At 38.7% G+C, this 21,936-nt stretch overlaps 1 protein-coding gene across 1 annotated transcript; it reads left to right on the top strand.

Annotated features, from left to right (window-relative positions):
• The first annotated feature begins 1,372 nt into the window (after window positions 1-1,372).
• On the top strand, window positions 1,373-21,908 carry cds2 (CDP-diacylglycerol synthase (phosphatidate cytidylyltransferase) 2). Its single transcript, XM_015003025.2, has 13 exons — window positions 1,373-1,595; window positions 8,480-8,619; window positions 8,719-8,815; window positions 9,745-9,842; window positions 10,671-10,810; window positions 12,888-12,946; window positions 14,195-14,277; window positions 14,387-14,474; window positions 15,437-15,505; window positions 15,612-15,764; window positions 16,747-16,866; window positions 16,995-17,098; window positions 17,998-21,908. The coding sequence occupies exons 1-13, from the start codon at window positions 1,524-1,526 to the stop codon at window positions 18,128-18,130; spliced, it is 1,356 nt and encodes a 451-aa protein (XP_014858511.1). The 5' UTR covers window positions 1,373-1,523; the 3' UTR covers window positions 18,131-21,908.
• The last annotated feature ends 28 nt before the right edge of the window (window positions 21,909-21,936 follow it).

The following is a 21,936-nucleotide window of genomic DNA, read 5'->3' as shown; positions in this document are numbered from 1 at the left end:
CACGAATCTACTGGTGGATAAGCAAAGAAAGACCAGAAAACAACAACAAAACAGAACATGTTTATCTTGCTAGCCTGTCTCTCACCATAAAATCGAACACAAGCGATTTTATGGTGAGATCGACAGGATTGGTAGAAATACGATTAATTACGCATCTGAACATGAAATATTTGTTCTTTAATGAAATTCACAATCCACATAAAAATCCTATAAATTAAATGAAAAAAAAAAACAAAGAACAAAACAAAACAATTTTATATCATATTGTCTCACTATTTTGAAGCACTACTTTTCTCTAATACTTGAATGTTTCAAGTTTACTTCCGTATTATTGATAATGCAAAGAGCTGTCAAAGTCGAACTCGTGCACTAGACTAGTTAGTTGTAAATTATTCTGCTCTATGACTGGGTTATGGAGGATATTGAGACGTTGAGACGGTTTGCAGTCGGAGCCTATCGAGCTGTTGTATTTGGGCAGCAGAGAGCTCTCTCCCCTACCGTCCTGCTGCAACATCGGTAGGTTGTTAAATATTTATGTCTGAAGGATGCTAACAGGCCGCAGAGCGACCACATCCACACGTAGAGCCTTTTATACAGCTTCTGCCGCCATCTAGTGTTAACGGTGGAAATGACAGTATATTTTAAAGACTTCAAACAATGACCGTAACCCTTAAAAACATGGGCATGTTTCTCAATACATAAAACTGTGGGGTGTAGCACAAAATAAACTGGACCTGAATTCCTTTATCACTTTAAGCTAATGTGAAACTTACATTAGACTGGTTTTGTATAATTGTAAAAATGTGTTAAATGGTGTGTTGTATCTTGTTCATATGAAGTGAAAAAAGTAAATAAATTACCTGTTTTTTCTTAATTGTGTCCTGACTTGTAGGTAAAATAAAAACTCGTCTCAGTATTGTTGTCTGTGTCTGTGTCAAGTGGTTGAGGCCCTTTCATAAGTGGAGCATTATGGCTTTTACCAGAATGTGCAGCTTCTAAAACTGTTTTAGAAATTGTTTTGGAGTTTAGCTAGAATTAGCAAAATTAAGGAAAAGGTTGCTTTTTTTATTAGCTATTATGACTAACATGTCCAATAGTATTTCTTTGTGCATGTTAGACTTAGATGTGTAATGAATTTATACAATATATTAGCTTTTATTTTCAGTAGGTTAGACCATTTCAATATTATTCATACGCCTCTGTAAAAGAAAGGGAAAAAATCCAGAAAGCTGCTGCAAGAATCCTGTCCTCTTATGTGACATATACTTTTGTTCTTATGTTTTTATCGTGATTCTTTTAACGTCGTTCTTTTATTTTTACTGTAAAGCACTTTAAAGTTGCGTTACATTTATTTTGAAAACCGGAAAATCTCCCTGTCATTGATTTGCGCTTTGAGAGTTGGGGGGGAAAAAGTGTTGCCGTGCAACATTTAGCTTAGACCTTACCAGAAGTTTATCCAACAAATAGTCTGTTGTCGGAACCTCCGGACCTTGGCCGTCAACGTCAGGCTTCCACCCGCTAAGATGACAGAGCTGCGGCATCGAGGAGCCAAAGACGGCGAGCCTCCGTTAGAGCAGCAGCCATCAGAGGACAAGGTAACGCTAGCCTGGGCTCAGATGCTAACACCATGTAGCCGCTTAGCGGGGTGATGTTATCCTGTGGCTGGAAACAAGCCTCACGAGCTCATCTGGTTTCATCTCATTTACAGAGCAGAGCTCTTTGAAAATTATCTTAATTGTTCCCTTAACGACTCGAAACCACCGAGAAGCTCAAAAATATAAATGACCAAATTGTACTCTCCGTTAGTCGATGCCCCTGTTTGTCTGAGTGAACGTTTCTTGGAAAAAACAACACGCATAGCTGAAAATCAAAACATTAAATTGATAAACAAAATAGGACGTTTTTTAACCCATGCTTTACACTAAAGCACAGATAAATAGCTTTGAATGTCATGACGGCTTTATTAATCATGGAGCATGTGTTTTTTATTTTTTTATTTATTTTTTATTTTTGGTTTGATACTGAGCTTGGCAAGGAGAAACAGCTTAAAATAAACTGATTGGTGAGACGGTTAGTGCCTTGAGAAACATTAGCCTGCCTGGGCTTGAAGCTTTAGCCTGACTGGTGGGACTTCTCCAGAAACACCCTACATCATGCATGATGCAATTCACGCTTCATTCGCATTAAAGGGCTATGAAAGCGTTTTGTGTTCACACTGTCCAGTCTGATGACTGTGTCTTAATGCCTAATCCGAGTCAATAAAGGGGCGTGGCGCCGGAGTGACGGCGGTATGGATCCGTTTAGAGGCGCGTGATCACAGAGAGCAGCTAAAGCGGCCCCGCCCAGTTTAATCAACTTGGTTTCCTGTCTTCTTCTCTGCTCCTAATTCTGTCTAAACTCAGAAAGTAGAAATACCTGGAAAAAGTGCATTTTGGTTATAGTTAAGACTAGTTCTAGAACAGAATAAACAACAATAACAACAAAAATGTTTCCATATATTTGCTTTTACATTGTCTAAAACATCAAACATTATTAATATTGATATTATTTTTTTATGGCTATTGTAATAAAAATCCAAAATAGTTTTATGTTTTTGATTACAGATGCACTGATCATAGATTTTGTCCCTGACTACCAATCACCTATTTCTTACAAAGCTCCGATGTGCTGATTCTGATTTTAGCCAACACAAGTTTCTCTTTATGACTTTATTTATTTATACTATAAAGTGCCTTCAGATGACATTTATTGTGAATTGATGCAACATAAATGAAGGTACCTGAATTTAAGATATGAATAATAATGTATCCCCCCCACATATTACATAGAAAATTAAATCTTATTAACTGTAAAATGTTTATTGTAAAATAAAACAATTTTTTTGTTGTTTCTGCATCACTGAAGCAAAAATAAAAAATCCTCCAAATTGCAACTAAACAAACTTGCATCATACCTACAACAAAAAATATTGCTGTGTTTTTGCCGCCTAAAGTATTTAAGGTATGTTATATAACAATAAAATTAAGACACATTTAAAACAAACAATAATCTAACGTAATGTTTGAGAGGAAAAAGCTTAATTGTTAAATTGTTCGGTCATTAATTTTAGCTATCCAGAAGGCGCTTTGTTATGTCATATAAAGTATTTCTAGCATGACAGTCTTATTCAAACAATAGGATTTCCTGAAAGACGGCAGAGTTTCCCAACCCAGAGCTTCTCCTTATAGTCGCCACCAAACAGTGAGGGCTATTTCAGTACCAGGGCTGAGGGAGGGTCTGTGGAGACCATCAGTCGGTTTGATGGTTCTGACCTCCACTGATGCAACTCCAGAGATGGTTTTATATTTAGTCTGCCTAGTTCAAGACATTATTCACACATTGTACTTCTACATTTATTAAAATCTCGATCAGCACTGCAGATCGCTGTTGTTTAGTATTGTCTCTCTTATTGTTGATGACGGTCCAAAACACCACGAGCAGGATTCCTGTGGCGTCAGCTGTCGGACTCTCGGGAAAGGAAGTTAATTTGGGTTCATGTTGCAAGTTGGAAAATCAGCTTGCAAATTGTCCCGTACATATTATGGAACCGTACCTGTATTACAACTGGGAACGAAACAATTAATTGTGATGAATCGATTATTAAATCATCGTAATTATTAACCGCTCATTAGTTGGAGCGTACAGACTCAAAAAAGGCCATTTTCTGAAAAAACAACACACTCAGCAGTAATTAAACCAAAACTATACAAAAAATCTATACATTTTGCATTTAGCATAAAAAAATAACTTATTTTCTTCTACTAAAAACTCATAGTTTTAGCTTCACCTGGTTCAAATTCAGAAAATAAAATCTCCTGTTCAGCACTTTTTGCTATCCGATTTCTGATTGGTTTATCCAAAAGTAAAACAATCACCAAAGCAGAAAGAGCTGAGCTTTTAGTGTTTTTTATTTTATTTTTAGCAGCTGCAGATGCATCTTTTGTTACGTTGATGAAGTGTTCACTTAAAAAAAACCCTGTCAAATGCATTAGGTGCTAAAATGTTTTATCTGTTTATGTATTTTTAAGGTCACATAAAAAGGCTGAAGTGGTTAAATGAAAAAAGTGCAGAATGCACCAAATTAACTCGATTAGTCATCAGAGTAATTAAAAGAATAATCAATTACTTGCAGCCCTAGCTTCTAACTGCTGCTGCTTTTAGAACTACATGTTTTTTTTTATCTTGCCACATGTATGTTCTCAATTGAAGTTCCGCTTTTGACTTTGACTAGACCTTTTTAAAATGAGTAATTTTTTTTTTTGTTTCGTTTTTCCATTTGATCTAAGCCATTCCACTGTAGGCGCTGCAGTGTTAGTTTAACCAGATCACATGTTGTGGTGAGTGCAAACTTGATGTCTTTCAACAGGTCCTCGGTGTTGCCACACGTCCATATCTAGAATGACATCTAGTCTAGTCAGGCTAGATAAAGCAGCGCCTGACTAAAGTTTGAGCTCTGCAGCTCGTTTTATTAAAGAAAGAAAAAAAAAAAAAAGCTTTAAAGCACTGTTTTCTTTTAATTTAAAATTAAATTATTATGTGTTACCTCTTCTTAGACAGGGTTTCCCGAAGTGTACTATAAGCCTGGCGGGCCACCAGGCCCTGCCAGGCTTAGCGTTGTTTGTTTATTTGCTTTAGGTTTGTTTTTTAATGCTCGCCTTGTTTTTTTAAGACTTTATATTTGGTGTTTAGGTATTGTGAATAATACCACATAATTACCTAGTGATATTTTCAAATTTTCTGTCAACTGTAAATATTTTTTTAAATTCAAAAACATGGCAGGCCGGACTTCCGGGTGAGCAAGCAAGATGGCGACAGCTTAACCAGGTGGCTCCCCAACAAATTTTAAAAAGCAAAGGTTATTTACAAATGCGGGATATAAAATAAACGTAAAAGTGAGCCGGAATGCCCAATTCCAAATCAAGGAGCACTCTGTTGTCCCGAAAATCGATGTTAAGAGAAAAAGAAATGAATGAAGAAGGTATGGCTAGCCTCTCGGACTCGGAAGCATCATTAGCAGCTAACGAGACAGCTAATCTACAAACTATTCTCCAAGAGCTAAGAGAATCACGTCAAGAAAATGGTGATGGCTTCCGAGAGGTTAAAGGGGAGATAAAGAATGCAAACATCTATTTTACTCGTTCTGAATATCCAGCAATATGCAATCTATGACTTCATTATCAGCTCTTAGTATCACAACTTGTAATGTAAAAGGAGTTCATAACCCAATAAAAAGGGCGAAAATATTAGGAAAAAAGAAAAAGCAGAAGTAGTATTCTTCAGGGAAACTCATCTCTCAGAGGTAGAGCATAGTAAACTTAAAAGAATGGGCTTTAATCAGGTATTTAGTGCATCACATAAATCAGGTCGTAGAAGGGGGGTGGCAACCTTAATATCCCAAAGGGTCACATTTGAGATGAGCCATGAATATAAAGACAAAGATGGTAGATACAATATTGTGTATGCCCTGCCAGGTTCAGTGGGCATTTTATAAACATATCTTTGATATGATGATAACTAAATCACAAGGCATAGTAATCTGTGGTGGAGACTTTAATGTAAGACTGAATTCTTCAGAAGATAACTCTAAACAACCCAGAGTTAATTCCAGCACAGGTAAGAAGATCAGAAAGATTATCAAAGAGCTAGGGATAAGTGACGTTTGGCGCGAATGTAACCTCAGAAAAAGGGACTATACATTTTACTCTGCAGCTCATCATTCATATTCAAGAATTGATTATTTTTTTATGTATAACAAGGACTTAGACCGAGTAGAAAAATGTCATATTGGGCTGATGGACCTCTCTGACCATTGCCCACTTCACTTAAAAGTAAATGTTAACTAAACAAAAAACCTGTTTCTATGGAGACTTAACTCTAGTATACTCAAGGGCAAAATTAAAGAAGAGTTAAGGCAAGAAATTCAAACATGCAGGACAACGATAATGGAGAGGTCTCCCCTGTAATACTATGGGACGCCTGTAAAGCTGTCTTGAGGGGAAAAATAATTGCAAAATCATCTCTTTTAAAAAAAAACTAAGCAAGAAAAATTAAACAATTTGGAACAAGAGTTGGCCGAACTAGAAAAAAAAAAACAAAAACAAAGTAGATCTTAAAACTCTAGGGAAAATAAAGCAAATCAGAAATGAAATTAATCAAGAACTACAGTCCAGTGTACAGAAGAAACTCTTATTCCTAAGACAGAGTTACTATGAAACGAGCCCAAAATCATCAAAATTAAATTCTAGGTTGCGTTGAGGCTGAGCGTCACACTGAGCACACAGCTGTGGGTCTTCAGGAAGCTTTTCATGTGGGTGGGGATCAGTATATTTACTGCTGGTAGCGCACTAATTTAACTTGACTGAAATGCCTAATCATCATCACCCAGCATGCATTGTGCTCCGGTAGCAGCGGTGGACTCTGTAATTAAAAATTTGCGCTGAAGGACATCGACCTAACAAATGAAGAAACTCTCGGTGGTGGTTCGTTTATTTTTCTCTTGACAAATTTGAAATGAGACGGTTTAAAGTTATGAAAGAAATTGAATAATTCGTATTTCAATTAAAGCATGTCAAATATGAGCCAGTTTATTGGTTTCCAGATTGATCTGGGAAGAAGGCGTTGATGGTTTCAGGATGCAGCATTTGCTAATGGATTGGTCACTTAAGAAAAAAAGAAAAGAGACTTGCCAACATGAAAGGGGAGGAGAGTATAAATTGAAAGGGGTTCCTATTTTTAACTCCAGCATCCTGAATGGCAGATATTGTCTCCATAGAAACCAGCACATGGAAAAGGGTTTAGCGACTGTGTGTGTGTGTATGTGTGTGTGTGTGTGTGTGTGTGTGTGTGTGCGCGTGTGTGTGTGCGCGCGCTGTACGGGACATTGCATAATGTTGTTTTGATACGTATTTTCCTTAAACTGACATAAATTTCCATTATTAGAAAAACAAATCCCGTAACATTAAGATGCAGGGCTTCCCTCTGGGTGTGCGGACATCCATAATTCATATTTATTAACCTTGGAGTGACACGTCTCTGTGTTTCATTAAGGCCTCGTTCAGTCAACATACGGCTCTGACAGCTCAACAATATGGAGGGAGATTCTCTGTCGGCGCTTCGCTTCCCACGCACAGCGCTGCCCTGATGGTCTGCTTGGCTAATTTTAGTGCTTCCTCTGGCTTATTGACGCTGATGGACAATCCAATGTCATTCATTTGTTAAACTAGATTTCAGTCTGAACAAAACACTTTCTTCTCACTTTCGTCTCAAAATGAACACTGTGTATACTGTATATGCATGCTCCATATGTCTTTAAGTGTTTTTCCCTCTCATAGTTCTGCATATTAGCTTCTCTTTAGCTAGCTTTTAACTTTATCAATATATAACATTTGAGATTTGATGTAGAAAGTTATGAGATTCATCATGGAAAGTTGTAATTCTCTGAACACAACAGCCCACTTCCAGTCTTCACGTTTTTTTATTCTTTGTGTAAATTGTTTGACTGGTTTGTCGAATTAAAACTTTCCAGTAAGGCCCATTCCTTTCAGTAGCAGAAATGAAGACGACAGGCAGAATGAGGTCAGTTGGTTTTGCATGCACGGCTGTCGGTCTTGTGTGTCTCTGTGTCGCTCTGTGATGATAACCTGTCCAGGCCGTCACCTGCCTCTAGTCCAATTACACGCCAAAAAAGGAGAAAAGGTGATTAATGGGACATTGTTGCCAGTAGCGTAATCCCCAGCAGGCCAGTAACTGGAGCGCAAACATCAGACACAGACGCACTGATAAAATCAGACCTGCTTTTAGCTCCATGGCTTCTTTCCATGTACGAGACTTTTTGGTTGGTCAGAAATAAAAACATTTTAACTGAACGTCCGCACTTTCCTGTCCTGCGTCACATGGCTGACTGTTCACAGTTCTAGAGCTAGCATGCTAACTGGAGCTATTATAGCTACAAAAGCAACAGTTGTTAGTCTAAAATATTAGAAGTGTGTGCTTTTGTTGTAAATAGTAAACCATCTACTGTTAGGGTGATGTGTAGCATCCTAGTTAGTCGCCTGTTTTTGCTAAAACATTGTGTTTTCATACTGTGTAGTGTAATAAATAACCTGCTGCGGTCGCTCGGTGGACTGTTCCAAATAAACCAATGAAACATCTTTAAGCTGAGAATTTCTAGGATTGGGAGATATGAACTTAAAGTTGTATCACAATATTTTGTTGTACTATTCTGATTACAGTCTAAAGTGATAAGAACAATTTATTACTCTTCTACTGGACAACTGTATCGCCCACATGGAACAGCAATCAGCCCCATTGCTTTTAAAAAACATTGTCATTTGTAATACGATTCTTTAGTGTCAAGGCTTTCTAAATCCAAAAAGGTCAACATTGATGGCCTTCACGCCTGTTTTATTTCTCCTGTGTGTGTGTGTGTGTGTGTTCAAAGGGCTCAGACAGCGAGCTGAAAGCAGACAAAGATGGCGTCTCCGACGAGTCCAAGGTGGACTCGGGAGTCCCCGAGGTGCCGGTCCCTCCTGACGACACCCCCGAGGTTCTCAACAAGGCCCTGTCTGGACTCTCCTCAAGGTCACCCTCAGAGTCGGACACATTTAGTTCTCCTTGTTGTTCTGGATGCGCTTTTGTAAGCTGAAACCTTTTTTTGTTTGTTTTGTTTTTTCCCCGTAGATGGAAGAACTGGTGGGTACGAGGCATCCTAACACTAGCCATGATCTCCTTCTTCTTCCTTATCATCTACTTGGGCCCCATGGTGCTCATGATGATTGTGAGTACCAACCAAACCTCTGGAGTTTTCACGCATCAAAAATTAGAAACTGCAGATCAAACCGTCTTGGACGTGCTCAGCCTTCGCTTTGAGCAGCAGAACAGAGGCCTGGTAGTTCCACCTGCTGGAGTTACGAAATATGAAACCAGTAAGAAAAGCCCCTGACCCGGCCTCACCCATTCACATGCAAACGTGTGAATTTGTTTATGGGACTAACCAGCTGCACCACACAGAATAAATGAGTTGGTTTTCTCCAGGCAGCAGGAAGATCCTCAAAATCTGATAAAACCATAAACATGGTTTGGGCCATCGCATTACAAACTGCTGAAGTCACAGGAACAGGAGGATACTGGGACTAGACGATATGGCTGGAAAACGTATCATGATACAAGTGTTGCATATCGGTCGATAACAATAATTATTGATTAGTTTCTTTTTTTAATATCTGAAATACTGTTGATGTAAACCTGCTCTGTCTACCTCACATTACTTCTGTCTGTTTTGTGATTTTCTCAATTGTCGTTTGACTTCGCAATTTGACGGCTCGAAAATGGACCTCCGTCTCTTTAAGAAGCTCCTGCTGAGGTTTCCGCATAGCAACTAAAATCCCTCTGCACGGTTAATCCTGGCCTCTCCTGCTCCTCCTCCAGCCATGTTTCACTTTCCTCCAGTTGTTGCATTTTTAGGATTTTATTGCATTTGGTTAAGCTTGATGCAAACCTTACAACCCAACAGAGCTCATGGTAGAAATAAATATTACACTTGTTCTGCTCTTGTTTGAATATTGAGGAAACCGGAAAGCTTTTTCTTTTTTTTTTTTCATTCTTTTGATGTAATGTAAACCTTTCAAAGCCTGACTCCTCCTAATATAAACCTTTAGAAGTCAGTTTTTAATGCGACGGTTTCTCTCTCTCTCTCTCTCTATTCAGGTCCTCTGCGTTCAGATCAAGTGTTTCCATGAAATCATCACGATCGGGTACAACGTGTACCACTCCTATGACCTGCCCTGGTTCCGGACGCTGAGCTGGTGAGGCCTGCATCGATAAAATATGAACATCTAACAAAATGAGCCGTCTCGGTTTGTTTCTCATTATATTGTCTAAATTTTTTTACGTCGCAGATGTCCTGAGGTTTGTTTTCTGGCCTCTTGTAGTTTGTTCACGTTGTAGATTGTTCCTTAAAGCTGCAGTATGTGACTTTTATATAAAATATGTATATATGTTTTTTACATTTTTGTTGCAATTATCAATATGTCATGACAGTATAAGACAGACAATTTGGGAAAAAATCTGCGTTCTCCAAGTACAAACTGCAGAATTACGCCATTCAGAAACAACCAATCAGAGCCAGGAGGAGGGCCTTAGCGCTGTCAATCACTCTCGTGCTCACCCCCTCCAGCTTGCTCTTAGCTAAGCAACAGCTGTTTCACCACATTGTAGCCTTCCACTAATGCTGATGCTAGTTAGCATAGCCAGCGATGAAGGCATGTAAACAGTTTTCCTGTAACGGTCAGTTGCAGCAGCGGCTAACCAAGGTTGATTAACAACGCTAAGACCCGCTTCTTGACTCTTGATTGATTGTCTCTTTTTTTTTTTGACCAATCATCTGTCTCGACATAGTGACAGTTTTAATAAATATTGAAAAGACATGTTTTTGTAAATCCGTAGCTAATAGCAGGTTTGAGTTTTAGCAGCAGTAGGAAACCCTGCAGCTATTTTTATGCCACAAGCCTGAAAAAAACCTGCTGGGAAACAAAAGTCTGTCGCAGACCACACGCATGTGAGCCGTCCAGGTTTTCTTCAGGCGTGGCGACCTCTGATTGGTCCGTGTTTAACCGCCACCCCGTGTCCTGCAGGTACTTCTTGCTGTGCGTGAACTACTTCTTCTACGGCGAGACGGTGACCGATTACTTCTTCACGCTGGTGCAGAGAGAGGAGCCTCTTCGCATCCTCAGCAAATACCACCGCTTCATCTCCTTCGCGCTCTACCTCACAGGTACGGCCGGAGCGGAAAGCTGAGCGGGAATCCCTCCGTCATGCCGGGGGTTGAGTTTCTCATCGTGGACAGGGTTATTTTCTGGGTGTTTGTGTTTTCCCAGGATAGCAGTTACCGTTTTTCTAAACCGTTTTACGTCTTTGTCTTTATTCTGTAAATATTATGACTATATTCTCGCAATTAAACAAAAATTCTTGTAACCTGGCACTACCAGTCTGTCGTACGACTCCCAGAACGGATGATTGGGAGAAAAAAAGGCACTTTTTGAAAATATTTTCTGTCATTTGTAATTCCTGTTTTAGAAAAGAAAGTGAAAAAAAAAAGTTAATTGCGTTTTAGCAGAAATGGGAATGAAATGCATCCGGGTTGCTTATTATTTTGGACTCGATTTGAGGAAAACTGGAAAAAAATATTTCATTTGTTCTCAGCAATAAAAACAGGATTTAGGTCGGTCTTTATTTGAAAATATTTGCTGTATTCAGTCAACTTTTTTACAGCAATTAAAAGCATATTTGGCTGCACCAAAGTGTGTTTTATAGCATAAAGTCAATGAGTAAATGTGGTCCTAGTTACCATGACAATAGAAGAAACCAGAACATTTGGAAAAGGTTATTAAATTTTGTTGCTTCTAACATTTTTTTGTAAGGAGATTTTAATTAAAATCAAAATTTTGATCTAATCTATTTAATTTTTGTCCTCACAAAATCAATCCATGGGCTGCAAACGGCCCTCGGGCCACATGTTGAACACAACAACAAGGCTGCACAATATATGGTGAATGTATTGTGATTCCAATGTAAATATGTGGAAAATGAATATACAAAGCAGTGTTTGAAGCGTATTATTTCTTGGCTACGAAGCTCTAAGTGTTATGAACATGCAGATGTTAGTGGACTAACAGTGTTACTGCAAATGTTAAAGAGACGAGAAAGAAAACGGGCGTATAGTGCAACGAATATCGTCATCGTAATATTTTGTAATATTTTTCAGGCACTAATAGGAGCATAATTGGAACATGTTAGTTTTTCATATAAATAAATACATGACAGGATAAAAAGAAATTGCAATTTCATTTTTTTTGTCATTTCCAATTTTGTGCAGCCCTAATATGCAACAAAAATTTTATATTTTTAATTTAAGATTTTAGAACAACTTTTACATCAGTGGGGAAACCCTTTACTTTCTAGAGTGAGGCCAGCAGAGTGAGCCCTTTCCACAAATAAAGGCCATGTACCATCGGCCGTGTTCTGTTGGAGAGAGACTATTGCATGAAAAAACGTACAGAAGAAACAGTAAAGCCTTTTGCCTTTATACCAGTAGCAACAAACATTTCCTATTTGTTTTTGTAAGAACCACAGAGGAGGGGCCTCAAAGCCACAGGCAGCAAACCTAGCACATGACCAGGTGGTAGTAATATGCTTGAATGGCCCAGTCAAAGTCTAGATCCTATTGCAGAACTTTGAAAACTGTTAATGGACATTCTCATTCCACCCTGTCTGTATATGCAAAGCTGGTAGAGTCACACCTCGACACGCTTTTAATTGCAGCTGAGTTCTCTCTCTTTAAATCTTGACCTGCATCGTCTGTGAAAATGTGAGGCTGTGAAAGTTGGATCAGTCGTTTCTGGCACTGAGCGAAACCTTCAGTCCCACTTCCTGAGCTGCACAGCGTCAGTTAGTAACTCAGCGCTGCTGCAGCTTCTGACTGGCGTCAAACAGGATGTGGGGAGGCGGGAAGGAAACACCTAAACTTTTTTTTTTTTTTCCCAGCCTAAGTTGAAGACGAAACTGAAGTTTCCTACGAATGTGAAAACTATTTCACAGTGCTGTTTTCCACTAAACTTTTAAATCTCAAACTCCATTCGTATTTCCTTAAGTCTATTTTCAGAGCACTTCCTGTCTGTCTTTGCGTCTCAGCGTCCTCTCCTCACATCGGCCACGGAAACAACAAGCCGAGGGCCCCTAACGTTGGCGCCTGAAACGGGTCAAGCTAAATTTAGTTTGACCTCAGATGACCTCATTTGTGAACGATTTAGTCTCCTCCTTTACGTGTGTTCATCGTTGTTCTGCTCTCGCAGGTTTCTGCATGTTCGTGCTGAGCTTGGTGAAGAAACATTACCGCCTTCAGTTCTATATGGTGAGTGTTGGCCCCGCCTCTTCCTGCCGTCCCCCCCGGTGGGCTGCGTTATTGATGAGGCGAGCTGGGACAGGAAATCTTCCTAATGATGATTTCAGTCCTAGTTAGAGCAAGAGCAATGACCAAAATCTGCATCTTGGTTATTTAGTAAGACATTTGTATGGAGTCATGTTGGTGTCAATAATTTGTCATTCTGCACCTGCATTTATAAAGTCCTGATGCCAACAATGCATTGAAAATGAAGGTTTCATCAATTTCATATGGAAGTCTATTTCCTCCATGAAAGAAAAAACAAAAGCCCAACAGGAAGTCTTGATTGTGAGAAAAAAAAGTCATAATTTCCTGTTTCAAAGTGATAAATACAGAAATAAAAGTCATGGTTTTGACTTGATCATAATTTTTTTTGAGTTTCATAAAATCATAATTTGGAGAAAGAAGGTAATGATTTTTAGTTTTTCATGTCATAGTTTCTACTTTAAGTCCAAATTCACAGCATGTTGAGTCATAGTTACTAGAACAAGTCAAAATTGTGAGTTTTAAAGTCATAATTAGGAGAATCGAGTGTCATAATTAAGAGAATAAATGTCAGAGTTGAGTTTGTCATCATTTCTACACTACAAGGTAATAAGTTGGATTTTTAGTTTGGGATTTTTCAGAAATGTGAGTTCAAAGGTCATAATTGCAAGAACAAAAGTCAGAATTGTAGATTTTAAAGTTATAATTACAAGAAGTCATAATTAGGACTTTGAAAGTGAATTTTGAGTTTTAACGTGGTAAATACAAAAATAAACGTTGTGATTTCAAACTGAGCAGGAACTCACACATAAAAATTGTAATTATGTTCAATTGTGTTCCAAATTCTTTAAAACTACCAAATTTCCAACATTTAAAATGTAAAACCAGAGAATATCAGTTGTGGCCTGAGATGAAAAGTAACAACTGCACATGTGTTGGTGTTGCTATGGCAGCATTATTTTAATCAGAAAGTTTCTCTGCCTTAAATTTTTTCTTTTGTGGTGTAATAAGCGAACAGCCAGATCGCAGTAAACCAGTCACTGACAGTAAAACGGCTCTGCAGCTTCAGAACGTCTGCAGTTGAGCTTCAGCTAATATTAATAGAGATTTATGTGTAAATTCAAGCTTGTATAATTCTGACCTGTTGCTTTGAAGAGGAAAATGAATACATTTCCAGCTGTGCGCTGCAGTTTGGTTTGGTTTTTTTCAGAGCTCTTCTTGTTCTGTCCTCAGTTTGGCTGGACCCATGTGACTCTGCTGATCGTAGTGACCCAGTCCCACCTCATCATCCACAACCTGTTTGAGGGGATGATCTGGTGAGTCGTCTCGATGCCACTCGTGGAGTTGAACCCGAATTAGCTCGTCTTGTTTTTCTCTGCGGTGATTCAGATGATAGAGCTCAGGGTTTTTTTTTCCTCCTAACAGGTTCATCGTTCCCATTTCCTGTGTGATCTGCAACGACATCATGGCCTACATGTTTGGTTTCTTCTTCGGCCGAACGCCGCTCATTAAGGTAGCATGAAAACATTTAAATTTGTTCATCTATTAGATGTTTCTGGGAGGCCTGTCGCCATAAATCAATTAATCGAATGATAAATTAAAATGAGCTCGATATATTCCATTAGCATGATTGTTTTTTTGTTTTTTTTTCTTGGGTCTCCATTCAGACTGCATGACAAAAGTCTTCAGTTTGGTGATTTGGTCTCAACTGTCCCGCTTTCTGAAGGATGTTTTGTTGGAAGAGACTTTAATGTCCATTTCATTTGTTGTTTGGGTTGTTTTGGTTATTTGGTTTAGATATTTAAAATGTCTTCCAGCTCCTATGACGGCATATTGGGGTCATTGTAGAAAAAAAATATATATATATAGTAAATTGCACCAAAAAAACTCAGATTTTGAGATTAATCTTAGACTTACACTTACGTTATTGTCACTCCATAAAGATATGAGAGTAAATTTGGCAACAAAATGTTGTTGCTTGGCTACCAGAGTACAAAGAATAAAAACTGAAAGTTTGACTTTAAACAGTCAAAAAAAGTTTTACTTTTGAAGCTCAAAACATTTCTATAAATTTCTAGAAAAGTTTTGAGATTGTTCCAAAATTTTAGTTTTTTTTTCTATAAAATTTTCAACTTTTGCAAGGAAAACTTTTTCCTGATTAGTCTCAAAAATGTGAGATATTTGGCAGAAATGTACTCCATGGCCCTAACATGCAGTCATAAGTTCCAGTGTGAATTTAGTTAAAAATTAAAGTTTGCTGACCTTTGAGGTTATCTACATACATTATTGTACCATTATTATTATATTACTTGAAAATTGTCTCAAGACAATATTATCGTTTATTGCGATAACTTCTGGGACAATTTATCGTCAGCCCTCACACTGGATCAGTTTCAGTCAAAAACAAATTGAGTTACATAAAGTATGCTGAGCCAGACGTGACGTCATATGAATGTTTGATTTTGTCTGTTGCAGCTGTCGCCTAAGAAGACATGGGAGGGATTTATTGGTGGATTATTCGCCACTATTGTGTTTGGTATCATGGTGAGACGAACATTTAATCTCTAATTTAAAACTAAAGTCTTCTAGGACTTCTGAAGTCTTGTAAAAGTCATGTACTGTAACTGTAGTGTCCTCCTCCTCCTGTCAGCTCTCCTACGTCATGGCTGGATACCGCTACTTTGTTTGTCCTGTGGAGTTCAACAACGACTCCAACCGTTTCCAGGTGGACTGTGAGCCATCAGAGCTGTTTCAGCTGCAGGAATACACCCTGCCAGGAGTCCTGGAGTCTGTCACCGGATGGGTATGATGACCGTATCCCTAATGGAACAACAGTCTTACAAAAATAGCCAGGAAACATTCGTAAGCCAGCTAATGCCTGCTTCACATGGCAAGATTTACAAAGAGATTCCACCAGACATGGTGATAAAAAAATAAATAAAAAAAATCGCAGGTGCAGCAGGTTTTGGTCGTACAACCGATTTCACTCACCAACATTCAGATGTCAGGTGGGAAATCTGGCAAAACCTCTCGAGATCAAACATGAGTTCAAAGTAAACAAGCATGGCCGACTGGGAAGAAGCGCTGACAATCTGGGAAATCAGAACAAAAATAAGCATAAAGGTTTTACAGTGTGAACAAGACGGAAGAGGGGAAACCGTAGCCCAGAGGTAAACATGGAACATGATGGCCTTCTACTGTACAGATAACAAGGAAGAGAGGAACTACTGTAATAAATGACAACACCACCCAAATACAGACAGTTACAGGGCATTGAAGAGAATATCCAGTCTGTCGTCAGGACGCATGCAGCCTGCGTGAGCCACAACAACATCACACCTGTTTGTCATTTCTTGTTTTTTTTTTTTATTGTGGGAGATAAAATTGACATTTTCGTCGGTGTTGAAGTGAAAAAATCAATTCCTCTTGTGGCTCTATGTTTTGAGTCTGTTGATTTCAGTTGTATCAGTTTTTGCTGATGTAAGCAAACAGCGTGGGGGCTCTCAGAGGAAACGGCCACAGCAGTGACATTTAAAGTGACATGGGACTGTTTCAGATCCATAACACATTTCATAACTGTAATACAGCCATAACCTTTCCACACCAGCCCACAGAGGTCACACGGGACATAGTTAAACTGCTAAAGCCAAGATTAAGAACAAACAGGTCCTAGGAAATGGAGGACAACCTTTGACCCTCCATGTTAAACAGATGTTGGGTTCTGTAAACCAGCTCCCGATTGGCTGTGGCTGTCTGCCTCCAACCTTGTCCTCTTGTGTCCACAGACCACCGTGCGTCTGTATCCATTCCAGATCCACAGCATCGCTCTCTCCTCCTTCGCCTCCATTGTGGGGCCCTTCGGTGGCTTCTTCGCCAGCGGCTTCAAGAGAGCATTTAAGATCAAGGTAGAACGTCCTCAGGAGGCTCTCACCATCTGAATGAACCACTTTCACTCACCGCTTGTTTGCAGCCGTGTATCTGCGTCATGTTTGAACTTCAGCACACGTTGAAAGCTCGTCTTCTCTCCTTTCAGGACTTTGCCAACACCATACCGGGTCACGGAGGCATTATGGACAGATTTGACTGCCAGTACATAATGGCCACATTCGTCAATGTCTACATTGCCAGCTTCATCAGGTAAACTCACATGTGAACTCTAAAACACAGTGAAAGTTTAAACTGTCACATTCAGACACAAACAGATTTTTTTTTGTTTAATGTTGAATTTTATCTTGGATATCCCCACAATTGTGATTCATTTATTTTACTTGTTTGTTTTAATGAACAATGTTTATTAGCGATGTGCCTTTTTTCTGTCTGAACTCACGTTGATTCTCTTTATATGTGGCAAAACTAACTAGAAAGCAGCAGCAGCATCCTAAGGCTTAGTCAGATGCATCTACTTGAATTAACTGACGTACACTTAATTATCTTTTAGTGGTTTATTAGAGTCAAATTAGCTGCAAGTCCTTTGTTTAGAGGGCACCACTGGCCATCGTGAAGCGGAACCAGAAACAAAGATGGCGGTGCTGAATCAAAACAGCAGAGAGAAGTGGTCCGAACAGAGTCCGTTGTGGGATGAAAGTTACATTTATGCTTTTCTGTTTTTGAAATATGAACACTGGACAAGCAGCTTATGTTGACGCGTTAACATTGCTCATTCAGTCGATCTGAAAACAAGTAAATGTCTGAATTTGAAAAGTTGAGAATTTGCTAGAAAAACTTTGAGAAACTTTGAGATTAATCTCAGAAATTTCCTTGGAAAAACAAGGAAATTTCAGATTTTTTTCTGCAAAATTTCTTAGATTAATCTCCAAATTTTGGGGGCAAGAAAAGGATTAAATTTCCATCTACAATGACAGTAATACGGCTTTGTAGATCAGAGGCCCGTCAATGTCAAAACGGTCTGATTTCAACATCACACATTCATCTTTGCTTCATATTTGACATTTTGCAGTAAGGAAAAGGCCCCTCACCTCTATTTTTTTTTCTTCTTCAGAATATTTACATTTGACTCCTGTTTTGTTTCCTCACAGGGGCCCCAACCCCAGTAAGGTGGTCCAACAGCTCCTGGCCCTGCGGTCCGACCAGCAGCTCTACATCTTCAACTCCCTGAAGGCTCATCTGACAGAGAAGGGTCTGCTGCGAGCCGCCGAGGCGGCCGCCTAGCCCAGCGGCGCCCTCATAGAACCTGTGTTTATTTGTGAGCGAGGACACATCAATGAAAACCGAGAAAAAGGAAGAAAAAAAAAAAAAACATTCAGCTTTGGGCCATTCCATTTTATTTTGGGTTGGAGCGTTGTGTTTCTGTGCTTGTCTGCTCTGTGGATCACCATTCTGACGCCAGTGTTTTCAGCTTCGGTTAAAGTCCAGCCCCTCATTATCTGTGTAGCCGATTATATTTAGTTTTTTTTTTGTTTGTTTTTTTAATCAACACTGTTGGTCAGACGTACATTTCTGCCTGTTTACACAATATTCCTCAATATTATCGGCTCACGTGTGTTAATATTTTATCGTACGACGTCTTTCTGTTTTTTTTTATCTAAAGCAGTGCTCTAAACCCTGTTAACACACTGTAGTTACTTCAGCGTCACCCTCACACAAATGTCTAGCTACATTTTCTTTTGATTGTTACTATTTATAGAGACGGTTTTTATATTTCAGATGTTCTATTGTGTCTTAATGTCTGTTTTATTCAGGCAGTTGTGTGAATTTTTGTGTCTTTTTGTTATGTTGTTTTGTTTCAGTTCAGTCATTTCCAAGCCTTTCATGCTTGGCCAAATCATTATCATCACATCATCATGTAGACGCCTGAATTCCAACCAAACCTTTCAGTCACATAGATTCCTAAAGCAACCGTGCTTTCAAAAAAACTCTCTCTGTAGGCTAGAGACCTCACTCTCACCTCTTTGCTAGCTTTCATTGTTTTTTTTTAACTCTCCTGCGGTGTTAGCGCGACGCTCAGGAGGACGTGGCAGATGTCACGGTCGGACAGCAGGGAAGATGGTCATTTCCTGAAAAACAGACAAACAAGCAAGCAAACCTCGTGAAAGCGCACGTGGGGCACCGTACCGGACCGCGCGCTGGGTAAAAAGCTCGTGGGGTAAAAATAACACCTCTTCATACCATGGAAGGGTTAAAGATTTTTTTTTTTTTTTTAGTGCAGCCAACTTCCTGTTTGAAGGTTGTTTTTTATTTCACCTCTTGAATGCTAAGGCGGTTGGAATAGTAAAATATTTGGGGGCACAATGATTCCTGCACTGCCATTTCTGATCCTGTGTGTCGTTCGGCAGCGTCACAGCAGAGACACTCTGCTCACAAAGTTCATACACTGAACCTCAGTAAGGATGTTAGCATGTTGGGCTAAGGCACATCCGCTAACGTTGCACCTTGCCAATACTGTATGTGTTCATTCCTCTAGGTTTATCAGTCATTTTATGTGTTATTTATGCCAAGTGTGATTTGATAGTAAAGCATAAGCTCCTGTGGCATTTGGTTTCTTTAGAGGTAGCATGTCTGGACACTTTAATAGGCACGCCAGCAGGTGTTTAGGTTAGCATGCCCTACAGAAAAGGCAATACGTGTTCACAGATATGGTTTTTTTCTTTAGCTAATGCAGATATTCCACATGATTTATTTATGCCTTCCTAGATATAATTTGTTCTAACCTGAGCTCAGAATTTTGAAAATGCCTATGACACATCTGTACTGAGTTAGGCCCAATCCACAGCTGCTCAAGCCGTTATTTGCCACAGCCGACGGATTTATTGGCTTTCTTGTGCGGTCTGGAATTTATTAAAACATCTGTATTAATTTAGCTCTTTTATTTATGTTCCACCTTGATTATTTTTATTCGTTTAACTAGGATCCAATTTTTGGAGGGTAGAAACATTTGTAGACTCGCACACAGAGATATTTCCTGTCGTAATTGATTCAACAGCATACACAATGCTGATCGTCCTTTGGGTTTACCTGTAGCTGTTTTAAGTATTTCACTCTTCTACATTTTATACAAGCACCTTGTGCAACCAGTTTTGAAGTATCGGCTTAATTATCTCCTTTTTTTTTCTTTTGCTTTATTCTGGTAGCGACATTCCTAAGTTGATTACTTCTTTTTTTTATCATTTGGCATCAGAATTTTGCCAAACTTCTATGAGTATAAAACATTAGACATGTTAAGATGATATTTGCCGTTTTTTAAATATGTCCCTCCATTATCTGCCAAATGCTAATTTGTAGCCTCCCTGTTTTTTTGTTTTGTTTTTTCTATTAGGAATCTAAGGCAGCATGACGTAACAAAAACATGCAATCCAAGTATTATTGTACAGGATTGTAGCATAGAAACTCACATTTACTTTGGTTTCCTTTCAAACATTGAAATGTCTCCGACCCATTTGAATTGCTTTCACTAAAATCTGTACCAGGTGTGGGAATCAAGGGCAGCAAAGCATTTTCTTTTTTCCCATGGTGAAGCATCAATGCCTGGTAACAGAAATGTAATATCGTATCAAATATCTTTTGTGATTTTGAAATTACACGACTAACGTGATTCGATATATTGTGCAGCTCTACTAGAGTATACCAAAGTATTCCTGTTACTGTTGGCCTATTTTTTTTTTTTGCTGAAATATCTTTTAGAACGTGAACTAAAAGATTACTCAATAGAGGAAATGTAGTTTTCACAGTTTGTTTTTTCCATCCTTCTCTAAAGACATCTAATTATCATTGGAAATAATTTATCACAGAAAAAATAAACTAACATCTTCTAAGATTATGTGTTTCTATAGTTAAAATAAAATGATTAGCAATCTAAGTAAATTCTTTTACACTGACGGTGTTTTAGATAACGATTTTTTTCAAAGGACCATTTAGTCTTTCTAACTAAAACTAGATGACTTCTGTTATTACGATGGAATAAAACCAATATTTGTAACAATACATAAACTGCATTTGGTGTAGTAGCAGGAAAGGAAAAGGGCGGTAAATAGTGTCTTTTAAACGTGTTCCAGGTGTTTATGTTTATTTTATATACCATCTTCTAGTTTTTTCCAAGTATGTCACCCAGACATCACTTTTCCCCGGTGTTTGAATTGAATTTGATTATTTATTGATGTCATTCGAGACGTCATCTTTCTCAAGTTATTTATTTATTAACTCTCTAACTCTGCTGTAATTTTAAAATATATGTTGGTGTCCTTTTAGTAGTTTTTGTCAGGCAAAAAAAAAAAAATCATTATCGCCATGTGCGAAAAAAACGAGTGTAAAAGAAAAGTAGCTGAAGAGTTTCTTCGCTGTTGCCATGGTTGCCGTTGCTAGGCTCCTGTCCTGTTCGGTGTCGTGCCTCAGCTCGGGAGCTCGTTGCTTATGATTTACGTAGTTTTTCCTCCTACTCTCAACAGTATCGCAACAGAAGCCGCCACAGTAGTTACATTTTTACAAAGTGTTAATTTTTGGTTCAGCAGCTCAGCACTGCCCTTCCACTTACCTGCCACCAGAGGGAGCCAGAGCTCCTGTCCTCAGCCTGTTGATTATGACCTTAAGGCTGTACATAAATGGAGATATTTGGCAATTTGTTACTTCTGCTTAGATCAATCCGCTGCCCTTTTATGAAAAAGTTAGTTTACTAGATAAACTTTTTCTTTTCGTTCGTCTTCAGGGCTCCACTGACCTGTTGTGCACTGTGTTTTGCCAGGAGTCTATCAGAGGAATGTAAGGGAGTCATGTCTGTCCATCTTGCTGTGCAGGCTCTCCTATGTGAAACATTTTACTTTATTATGCGCATAGATTACCTTATAAATCTGTAAAAAAAAAAAATAAAAATCTGTATATCTATTCTTTATCTGTGCAATGGTTTGGTAAATTGTACAATATCTAGAGGTATTCTTTAACGCTGAAATGTGTTTTTGGCTCTGTTCAGAGAAAAAATAAATAAATGTATTTAAAGACATGAAGGCGTACTCTCACTTCTCTGTTTT

The sequence above is a fragment of the Poecilia mexicana genome, unplaced genomic scaffold, assembly GCF_051168715.1.
Source record: "Poecilia mexicana isolate PSO_F unplaced genomic scaffold, ASM5116871v1 scaffold_9, whole genome shotgun sequence".
NCBI classification, from domain to species: Eukaryota; Metazoa; Chordata; class Actinopteri; order Cyprinodontiformes; family Poeciliidae; genus Poecilia; species Poecilia mexicana.
Note: the sequence above shows the minus strand (reverse complement) of the source record. Positions and strands in the feature narration are given on the sequence as shown.